This window comes from Pristis pectinata, chromosome 18, assembly GCF_009764475.1.
Source record: "Pristis pectinata isolate sPriPec2 chromosome 18, sPriPec2.1.pri, whole genome shotgun sequence".
Lineage (NCBI taxonomy): Eukaryota > Metazoa > Chordata > Chondrichthyes > Rhinopristiformes > Pristidae > Pristis > Pristis pectinata.
Genome location: NC_067422.1, coordinates 24556702 through 24568764, shown reverse-complemented (window position 1 = coordinate 24568764; position 12063 = coordinate 24556702). Strand labels below are relative to the sequence as shown.

The 12063-nt window shown below is 40.1% G+C and overlaps 1 protein-coding gene across 1 annotated transcript in view; it reads right to left on the bottom strand.

The window, feature by feature from the left end:
• Positions 1-12063, bottom strand: part of usp43a (ubiquitin specific peptidase 43a) — a 338744-nt gene that overhangs the window by 20131 nt on the left and 306550 nt on the right. The window contains exon 10 of the mRNA XM_052033131.1: positions 2440-2517. Within this exon, the coding sequence (XP_051889091.1) occupies positions 2440-2517 (78 nt within the window). The remainder of the gene's footprint in view (positions 1-2439; positions 2518-12063) is intronic.

The following is a 12063-nucleotide window of genomic DNA, read 5'->3' as shown; positions in this document are numbered from 1 at the left end:
TTCAATTTGCTGTGGAGAGTTTATTATCTTAAGTAACTGTGCCTCTTATAACTTTGATCTGTCTTGTCTTCATGGTGAACATTCTCAGCTCAGCCTGCGTTTCCTCTCAGCTCAAACATCCAGTCCCATGTCAATGTAAGCCCTTAACTTATTTTAGCAGAGGTGCATGGATAGAAAGTTACAATAGTTGTACCAAATGTCTCTTAGCATACTCACTGGCTTATTTGTTTAACCTGTTATGGGATTGATAAACTAATGAACTGAATTCCGCATCATCTCATCCAGTGTTAACTTGGACTACATTCACTGTGATTGCATGTGCATCTGCAAGGCATAGAGATATGGACCAGAATTCAAGGGAATCTCATTTTATATTTCTGGATCCTGTGTTAATGGATTCAGGATGATGAGAATTTAAGAGGCTTCTTGGAACCATTAAACCTTAGTGGGTATATGTGTCAGATTTGAATTTGTAATAGTGCTGTTAGAACTATCAGATCTGTACTCTGCAATACAAGATTTTATGATCCGCAAGGAACTTTACCATTTTCACTTTTATTAGATGTATTGTATCATTTTGCTTGACAAAGTTTCCACTATCTCATATTCATAATGTGTCAGGATGCTTTCTTTCAGTTCATGTACACTGCTCATTCACGTTGTACTACATTTTAATAACACAATCTTGTAGATAAAAGATCAAGACTGATGCTACACAGGAACCCAAACAGCCAGTTGAAGCAGCAATTCACTTGTTCTTCTTCAAATATAGTGTACCACCTGTGATGTTCACAGTGTTGTTTACTCCACAATTAAGAAACCAAACATAGACTGCATTCAGTCTACAGGAATGACCCAGAGTTTCCTGTTGCTTGCTACTTTGATTCTCCTCCTCGCAGTCTAACTCATCCGTCTGTGAGCTTCTGCACTGTTACAGCGAGGTCCACTGCAAGCTTCAGGAATAGCACCTCATCTTTCTTTTGGGCACACTTCAGTCTTCCAGACCCAACACCGGGTTCTCCAATTTTAGGTAACTCGCTTTCTACATCTGTATCAGAACAGGTCATTTCTGCTCTAAATCATCTATCTGTGATACTGGCTCAGTTTTTCTCTCTAGTAATACAGCCCGTCCTGCCCACATCAGCAGCCCTGCTATATGAGCAACACAAAGAAGGGTAATCATTTGACTGGATGACTCATTCTGACAGCAAACCTGGCCTCTCCCTGTAACCCTGTTTTTTTGAATGCACTCCTGGGCCAGCTCTTACGATCTGTCTTGCATAAACAACATGCATCCAAGACATTGTGCCGTGACCTAATTCACAATGTCGTATTTACCCATTAACCCTCTCATTGCTGACTTACGTCCATTCCCAGATAAGCAGCTTTTCCGGTGTTTTTGAATCTCCCCATGGACTCACCCTTCATCCCATCCATCCCTCCCATCACCTCATAGAGTAATAGAGCACAGAAAAAGGCCCTTCTCCCTATCCTGTCTGTGCCAGCTGTCAAGTACCCATCTATACTTATCCCATTTACCACCACGTGGTCCTTAGCCTTTTGAGACTTGGCGATTCAAATGTGATTCCTAAATGTTGCGAGAGTCTCTGCCCCTCTGGCAGTGCACTCCAAATTCCAACCACCCTCTAGGTGTAAGCATTTTTCCTCCTATCCTCTCTAAACTTCTCATTCCTTACCTTAAACCTATGCCCTCAGGTTAGAGGTCCTTCTGCTATGGGGAAGCACTTTGTACTATCTACGCCCTCATAATTTTGTACGTCTCTATCAGGTCCACTGCCCCCGCCCCGGCCCACTCTCTGCTCCAAGAAAAGCGAACAAACTCAGCCTATCCAGTCTCTCCTCATAACTGAGACATTCCATCCTGGTGAACCTCCGCTGCACCCTCTCCTGAGGAATCATGTCTTTTCTGTACTGTGGCGATCAAAACTATACACAACAGTCCAGATGTGGCCTCACCAATGCTTATAAATGTACCATAACTTCCCTGCTCTTATATTCTATGCCCTGGTTAATGAAGGCTAGCATCCCACTCTATCTAGTTCTGCTGCCACCATCAGGAATCTTTAGACTTGTACACCATGGTCTCTCTGTTCCTCATTACTCTCTGGCGCCCTGCCATTCATTGTGTATATGACCTTATTGACCTACCAAAATGCATCATTTCACAGTTATCAAGATTAAATTTCACCAACCTTTGCTCTGTCCTACTTACCCTCTCTGCAACTTAAAACTACCTTTTCTTATTTCTCTCTGTTCTGCTTCTGACAAAGGGTCTTTGACCTGAAATGTTCACTTTGTTTCTCTTCCTACATATACTGCCGGTCCAGCATTTTCTGTTTCAATTTCAGACTTCCAGCATTTGCAGAATTTTTTGATTTTCAGTAAATATTTCTTCAACATCTGCAGCTTCTGACTTACCTGTCTTTCATCCTTTGGTCCCACTCTAAGACGAGTTTTATATGTGGGGGCCCACCTGGACCACAGGAACGCAATGCCCTTAAAAATAACAAGAACGTATTGGAATTACTGACAAATCTTTCATGTGTGGCCCTTATATTGAAAACACCAAAAGGAATTATTCTTCCTCACACCAAATTAGTACAAACTTAAGAGGGTGCAACAAATGCACAGCTGCCCCATCACCAGTCTTTCAAAGGCACCATGTAGTCAGTAATATTTGTTTGATGTTAGTAGATTCCTCTATGGAGTACTCTTGCAATGGCTATCAATTAAAACCTGATTGGGAAGGATCCAGGGCTTTTCCCTGTAAGACAACAGAACCAATCAGATGATTTTTTTTTCTCCCCATGGATGCTGCCTGACCCATTCTCTGCCTTTATTTCAGGTTTTGAGCTTACATGAAAATGTCTGCTTTCCTACAACCACAGTAATTATCCAATTGTCAGTGGTTTACTTTGGAATGTTGTGAAACAAATGATTCTTGATTTTGTCACAACTGCACTGTCCAAGAAGCAGTTGGATCCAATTTTAACTACACTCACATTTATATGGGTGTAATAGTGCAAAATTTGTTTTGGTATCACTGACTCAAGATAGTTGTGGTTAAATCAAGATTTGGGATCTGACAAAACTTGAGCAAAATGAGACTGTTTTCTGAAAACCCACAGCTACTCTTGCACAATTAGAAATGTGCTTCACCAAACAAAATACAAGCAGGGCACACCTCCTGCACATTGTGGTTCAATGCAGAGCAACTATTTCTAGCCATGCTTACAGTTATTATCCTAAATGGTGTTTTTAATATAATAAAATGTCTGTAAGATTTCAAAGAGGCGATATAATGACTGAAAGCAAAATTAAACTGGTGGATCTTGAGGAGATTTCTGAAGGTAACGTATCGATAGCTGAAGAGTCTGCAACATGAAGAGGAATGAAGAAAAGGCAACATTAGAACACCAGAATGAGAAGAGCAATGGATGCACACGTCTCATAAGGTTGCAGAGTTAGACTGTGAATTCATTGGAGAGGAAAACAAAGACATCGAACTTGATTATAAATAAACAGGGAGTCAAATGAAGTGTGGCAAGAAGTGGGGGTAATGTGGGATAGAAGCCGGGCTAGGAAATATCGATTATTTACAATTTATATGGAAGAATTCTGTGGCTGGCAAAGAGAGGACCAGCAGCATCTAGAGTTGATGAAGACACAAATAAAAATATCAGTGAACGTGATGGTGGCAGAGGCCAGCAGATGGTGTTGGTGGTAAGAAGGAAGTGGCACTCGAAACCCAGTTCAAGGTCAAACAGCCATCAAGGTTGTGCGTAAGACAACAACTACAGGGTATATGCAACCTTGAATAATCTATGCAAAAGATCTGCCTGCAGAGCAAATACCACACAGCGGAGAATTTAGGCAAAATACAATCAGGGCACATGTCCTACATGCAGCCGAGCAAACACTTTACAGCTATGTTTGCAGCAGGTGGCTCTTAAAGTAAAATAAAAATCTTGAAAATCTTTGGCTTAGAAAATGAATTGCAGAAAGCTAAGAAGAAAAGCAGTGCTATGTAATCAAATTTTGATTTTAATTAGAAAAATTCCATTTTGTGAACATTTCGAGGTGAATCCATACAAGTTGCAAAACTGGACTGGACATTTCAGACGACAATCCATGATGATCTGTTCCCGGCTTCTGATGTGTACCTAATGGCATCACTATTCACACCGCTTCCATATCTGCCAAAAGCTCCGACTTTGACCCCACTGTAGAACAAGAAGCACACCCTGCTAGTTCATTACTTTGTTATTTAGAAGGGTATTCTATTGACATCAGGAGACCTGACCGGATCCCTGCAGAACCTTGCAAAGTCCAGAGATTGTCCTACCACTAATAGGGAGTGCTTCCTCTGGAGACTAGCTGCTGAGTTACTGAATGAATGGGTGCCTCAGCAGTGACACTGCTGCAGTACTCCTTTACTGGATGTGTTGCTCCTGCCATGGTTAGTCACTTAGTAAGTCAGGGACCTCGGGACAGGAGGCAAAGGCATGTCCATAAGCCAAGAACCTACTCCCACAGTGCCTTCAGAGACACTGTATCCTGCATTTGTGAACAATGTATTTGCAGGTTCAAGCTTTCAGGGCAATGACCAGTGAGCCTTTTTATGAACAGGAAAAACTTTTCACTTCCTCAATATGCAGGTGGTTGTAAATCTCTAGACAGCATCTGTGACTCCATCCTGAGAGAGGTCACAGAACCGGACATGTTCAGCAGCTGGAACTGCCCTGAAGGATAGATGCTGGGGCAGCAAGGGGTACCCTCTACTTCATGGACACTCACACCAGAAGACTCAACATCAACACCAGCTGAACACAGATATAAGGAGGAAACTAAAGTACCAGGATGGCAGTGGAAAAAGCCTACTTAAGATTTTGTAGCCTGCGTCAGTCTAGGCACCTTAAGTGTACACCACCAGATGTGGAGACTATGTGGAGGTGTGTAGCATAACCTTGCAGCTGGGGCCAGAGGAAGAGCAGAAAGGAGACCCAGAGCTTCAAGCCCTCCAGGCAGAGGTTGGAAAACAGCAGGAGGAAGAAGAGTAGGAGGAAAAAGGTAGCTACCATGAGGATTCTCAGAATACACGGCTTGACCTCCCAGCTAAGCAAAGAATGGAAGCATTACCCCCATGGGATATGAGGAACTCCCTGGAAGAGAGGAGCTTGCAAAATCATGGTCCTCAATGCAAACCAAGTGATCCTCTTTACACTTCAATCGTTACCACCAACATAGTGCAGTGATACTCAGGTGCAGAAGCCCTGATAATGATAATAATTCCTCCCATGCTGTTTTGCAGGACCACCTGCACTGATTACAACACAACAATGAATGAATCCCTGATCTATTATCAAAATGGATCTCCACTCATGTTTTTAGTGGTCCACATGATTCCAGTGAGGACTTAAAATTTATTTCTCTGTTACTCCTGCAGGTAGGGATTCTCACACCCGGAGGAGATAACTGGAGCCACTTCTTGTCAGGTTTCTTATTAGGGTAGTCCAGCAGATCCCTGGACCTGGCTCACAGGACTTCCCTCTTGACCTGTATTATCTTTGTCTTGAATGCCAGATCCCTTATTTTGACACTGTGACCCCTGGTTCTGCACACCCCAGACAGGGAAAACATTAACTTTGTAGCTACTCTACTAAACCATATAAGAATCTTGTACATTTCAATAAGATCACCTCTCATTCCTCTAAACTCAAGTAAGTATAGGCTTAGTCTGTTTGATCTATCCTTGTATCCCATGCAGGAATCAATCTCGTTAATCTTTGATCCACTCATTCTATTGCAAGTATAGCTTTCCTTGGGTACAGGGACTAGATCTGCACACAATATTCCAAATATAATCTCACCAGGGCTCTATGTCATTGCAGCAAGACATCGCCACTCTTCACTTTAGATTTGCTTGCAACAAAGGACAACACACTATTTGTCTTTTGAATTTCTTGCTGTTTGCACGTTAACTTTCAGTGATTCATGTACAAAGACACCCAGATCCCTCTGGACACCACCACCTTTCAATATCTTACCATTTAAAAGATTCCCCATCTCTCTATTTTTGCTTCCAAAGTGGACGAGCTCACACTTTTCCACATTTCCATCCGCATGTTCTAGCCCCTTCAAATAACCTCTCTATATCCTGCTGAAATCTTGCTGCACCCATCTCACCACCCACATTACCACCCAGCTTTGCATCATCAGCAAACTTGGCTATATTACACTTCGTCCCCTTATCCAAATCACAGATATAGATTGTGAACAACTGCAGCCCAGCACTGACACTATAGTATCCCAGCAGCCTTCCAACTTAATTACAGCCAGTTTAGTACTACTCATTATTTTCTTCCCACTAATCAATCCTCAATCCACACTATTATATTACCTATAATAATTTTGTTTATTGAAAGCCTCCTTAAAGTGCAAACACATCATATCAACTAATTCACCCTTATCTCTTTTGCACGTTACAAGATTTAAAAGAATTGACATCAGATTTCACTTTCATAAAATTTCATAAATTTATTATGATCCGAGTGCCCTGTTAACACTTCCCTAGTAATAGATTCCAGCACTTAATGATGTCAGAACAACAGATTTACAGCTACCTGTTCTCTCTCTCTCTCTCTCTCTCGATCTTCTATAGCCAACTCACACTTCACACCTTCATAGTTTGCTTCATTCAGGATCAAGACCGCAGTTTTGGATTAAACTAAATTACTTTCAATTTGTACATAAATGCTATTGTATTGTTATCTCTATTCCTTTATGACCAGATCATGAATAAGCTCTTTCTTATTACGCAATGCTAAGACTAAAACAGCATGTTCTCTCATTGGTTCATCAACACACTGATTGAGAATACCACGTCATATACACTCAAACTATACATCCTTGATGTTACTGCTACTCATTTGCTTTTTCCCGAAAGTGCATATTCTCCCCACCCAGACTGGAGAAACAATAAAGGATGTAGAAAGCACCAAGTAATGTTCACCTCCATGTGTCCTAAGTCCCTTGAAAAATTAGGAGCTGTTTAGACAGAGAGAATTGAGGGGAAATTTGATGATAGACTAAAAATCATCAGTATGCAAACTAAAGGCAGAGGGCCTGACCTCATTATAAGCATTTGACGTATGTGGCACTTGAGGAAAGAAGCTGTTGTAAAAGGTAGTAAGAGCTGGAAGCTTTCTTTGACGGAGCCAACTTCCCTTTGTCTGGCAATATAAACAAAACTGATTCCTTTGTGATGAAGCCATGCTGTTTGCCACACTTGCCTATAAGAAACATAAATGCTCCTCCTTTGAAAGTTTATTGGTCGTATAGTACCTTGAGGTAGCCTGAGGAATTAGTAAAGTCTTACAGAGATCTACGTTGTTTTGATGAATTAAGAGGTCATTAGTCAAAATTCATCCCGTCTTCAAAAATTAAAATAGAGTAGATGCTGGAAATCTAAAACAAGAACAGAAAATGCTGGAAACGCTCAGCAGGTCAGACAGGCAGCATCTGTGGAAAGAGAAACAGTTAGTGTTCAGGTCCAGGACTGTTAGTTTAACAAGTTAGTTTAGGTAGTAGAGAAGGTGGGTGAAGGAGATGAGTGGAACAAAGGGAATATCTGTGAGAGGGTGACACTGCATGACCTTATGCCTTTAGTTGGGATCAGATTAAGTTTATCTGTGTAATGCATTGCCAATGCTAAGGCTGTGGGACATGCCCTATCAAGCTAGACTACACAAAGAGGAAAAAAACAGAAAAACTGATCCGAAATAATGGTAGGCAGAAGTGGCTAGTTCTGATGCAGAGAGAAAGGAGGAGCGAATTATCTGAAGTTGATACTGAGTGCTGTTGATTGCAACGAGTCCAGAGGGAAGATGAGGTGGTGTTCTTCAAGCTTGCTTGTTGTAACAGTTCAGGAGATCACAGACTGAAAGGGCAGAGTGCCAGTGGGAAGATGAATTAAGGTCTCAGGCAACAGGAAGTCTTCAACAGTGACTTCTGCGGAATCCTTCCTCTACACTGGAGAAACTAAATGCAGATCAGGTGATCGCTTTAGGGAGCACTAGCACTCAGCCAAAGGAGTGACCCTGATCTTATGTGTGAAAAATACTTCTGTTATTTCAAATGCCACAATGCTGACATAGCTGTCCTTTTGCCAGCAGATGGTGCTGATGTGGTTTATCAAGAAGCTGCCAGAAACCTCAGTATAAGCATTACAAAAATCTCACTGCCCAACCATTAAAAGGCAGCATAAAATACATGCAACTAATTGAATTTCTATCCTACATTAGACACATTTATTGAAGGAGAAATATAGAAATGATTTCCAATTCACTACAGGATTCATAAAACTTAATTTGGTACAGACTGATTTGCATGCTTTTTATTTAAAATATCCACATGTATTATATATATGTGATAAAATGTGTAAGAAATATACCAATGCTGAGATAACAGCACAAAATGTAAAATTTAACTGATTAGTAATACAAAGGCCTACTTGTAAAAATGCAAAAGGAGGTCTTAGCAGGTCTCGGGAAAGCAAGCCAGTCAGAACTCTCTTTTCTCACAGTCCTGTAAATTTACTTCCTTCAAGTGCCTATAAATTTTCTTTTCAGATCATTGATTGTCTTTGTTTTCCCAACCTTGTGGAAGTTAGCATCAGATCACTACCATTTGCTGCAAAAAATCATTCTTCTTTGCATTCCCTAAAACCTCAAATCTGGGTCCCCTACTTGTATGATCAGGTAATGGGAACAACTTTACTTTGCCTGCCTTTTGTCTACCTTTCTTCAAGTCGACGGTGGTGAATGTTTGGAATTTTCTGAGCTTGAAAGGCTCTGGAGGCTTAGTTACTGATTTAAATTAAAACTGAAATTAACAGATTTTTGGACATTCGAGGAATCAAGGGATATGGGGGTAGGGGACAAAAATGGTTTTGAAGAGAAGTTCAGCCATGATCTTGGATGGCAGAATAGGTTCAAGGGACACTGATTGGCCTAATTGTGCTCTATTTCTCATGTTCTTAACCAAATCAATTATGATATTTACACCTCTATCCAATCACCTCTCAACTTCCTTTGCTTCAAAAAGAACAATTGTGATTTCTCCAACCTAATCTTGTAGTTAAAATTCCTCATCCCTAAAACCATTCTGGTAAACCTCCTTTACACAAGAATCACTTGTATTTATCATGCCTTTCATGAAGTCATGATTTTACAAAACGTTATCATGCATTTCAGTTTGGTGGTCAATAGCAATTCAATGGATAACTAATGTTTATATTAAAAAAATCTTGAAGGTCTCAGCCTTTCTCAACAGACTAGGTTTGGGTTTGTTAATTTTGCTCAGACTTCAAACTGAATTAATAAAAAAATTTCAGTATCCAAAATTAAGATTGTGCATTTGCACAGTGGTACGTTTACCTAATTTACCAGAATGTACCAAATAGCTTTACTCTCTTAGTGGAGACATAAGAGACTGCAGATGCTGGAATCTGGAGCAACAAACAAACAATCTGCTGGAGGAACTCAGCAGGTCATGCAGCATCTATATTGTGTTCGGTTAAAGATGCATCAAATTAAGAATGAAAAGTAGAGAGATGAGGCAAAGGAGGATTAAGAGGGAGGGTAACATAGCTGGATGAGAAATGAGGAGCAAGTAAGAAAATTGGGCAAACTTTAACATTCACCACCAGATGGAAACCTTGAGGAAGTAGATCAGGTGTCCATTCTCATTGGCTGCAACCATGCTTTGAGATGACCCAAGGCTATGAAAGGCATAACTGAAATTCAAATCTTAGTTTTTATTTGTATCTAATAATGTAATATTCTTTCAGAAAATATTTCCTTAAAGATTATCAGTTTTCAAATAAGCAAACTGAAGTTGTCCAATTATTAAACACCTAAAATAGGTCAATATTGTATAAAAGTACTGCTTTAAGGGCAGTGGAGTCACTGTTACCTTAAGGCACTGTGTCACGTGTTCACTGCAACAGCCCAAGTACTACCCTTCAGGGAGCTGAGAACTACTGATATTCCTGGTCCATGTGAGTTGTAATACTGCACTGTAATGCACAAAACAGAACCCACTACACCATTACAACAATTGTGATTAGAATCTTTAATAACTCAGAGCATGAGGAAGACTCCACTAAGACCAAGACAGACAAAAGTTTCATTTCATTTTGATTTCTCTTTTAGAAAAAAAGTTCATGTTGGTTGGCAAATAAAGTCCCCAAAGAGAGAAAGAGGAGAAAATAAGTATTACTAAGGAGAATCAAAGATCGAAGGTTGGGTTATTTAGATTTTTGAGCTTGTTTCACAATGCAATTAGAGCCTGCCCTAACTGATTGACACTTCAACTGCATACCCTTCATGCCCCTGCCTGACAAAAATCTATCAACCCCAGTTAAGATTTTTCATTGACTTAACTTCAACAGCTTTTTGGTGGAAGCTATTTCAGATTTCCACTGCACTTTGTATGATCCCTGACATCACCCTTGAGCAGGCTAAATAGCTTAAAGTTATGCTCCCTATTCTGAACTGTTAGCCAGAGGAAATTATTCTTTCTATCTATTCCAATACACCTCTTGCTGTCTTAAGTAGCTTCATAAGGTCATTCTAATCTACACAGATTTGATTTATAATTTCAGTGAATCTTTGCTGCAACCCATCCATAGACAGGGGCAAGGAAAATTGGGCGAGGTACATGACTGACAGCTGATCCAATGTCACCAATTTCACACAGTTTCCTATACTGAAAGCCCTGTCCTTTATGACTATCAAACAAGCTAAACTGTACAAGTAGCAGCTCAGGCCAGAAACAGCTAGTCCAAAAACTGTATATAAAGCTCAAGAGTAAGTGAGCTTCTGTTCCCACTAGACCAATGGACATTGGTTCCTTAAAAAATCTCACATCCAGTCCTCAGCTATGGAAGCATGAATAATTTCCTAGTCTCCAGTACATGGTGTCTGTATGTTTGGACAATGAGATCAAGGATAAATAGCACTGAACAATATATATTTAAAAGTGTGTATATTGAGCTTAACCTGGGATTACTGGAGGAACAAAGTTACTGAATCAGACATTACAGGTTTCCAAAAAGATTACTGTAGCACCCTGGGTTACTGACCATCTGCTGTGTTGTTTATTTAGCTCTCTCATGCAGAGATGAACATTCCTGTCTTAAACAAATGTTAGTGAGCTATTATACACAAGTAAAAATGATGGCATGCTAGAATCCAGAAAGCAGGAACAGAGACTCTCTGAGGCAACGCACAACGGCAAAAAAGTATTGGATTTTTCACCTTATTGTCCTCTTATTCAGGCAACAGAGACCTTCTGCAGATGGAACTGACAAAAGACAGACTGCCTTTTGTAAATTTCTAACAAAAGACTTGAAAATTGCTGCAATCACAAGCCTGCCAATGCTGTAAGTGAGAAAAAGCTCATGATGAGTTGAAATTAAATGGAAGATATTACTCCATGCTCTAAATTCTTAACTTTTGATCCACTATGTAATTGGGTAAATTTACCTTGTCCCCACATTTGCAATGAGTTACAAATCAAGAGCTGAACCAGAGATTTGAATGACTGCACAATGAATTCAAATGAAGAACCCAGTTACTGTCAGAACCGATAAAGCCAGATTGTTCTGCAGCAATTACTTAGAGTCATCTTGTACAGCTAGAGTCTATATGTGGCCTTATGAAAATATGTTACTATTTTCTCTATCCTGCAGAGAATACCATTAGATACAAGAATTTTCAAGGCTGTAACAGGAGGTGGAAGCAAAAGAGTAGGGGAAGAGGACAAAATTTGGAAGACAATAATTAAGTAATAAAGTTGACAGATGGGCTGAAGAAAGTGGAGCAAAAATGAGATACAACAGTAAATAGCTCAGAGATATGGGTGCTTAAGAGAGGGAAAGGGGATTTATATTGGAAAAGAGGGAGATGAAACAGAAATTGAGCAGCTTTCCAAATGTGGCAAGCTAAATTGGAAAGCTGGATCACAGAAAATAATTAA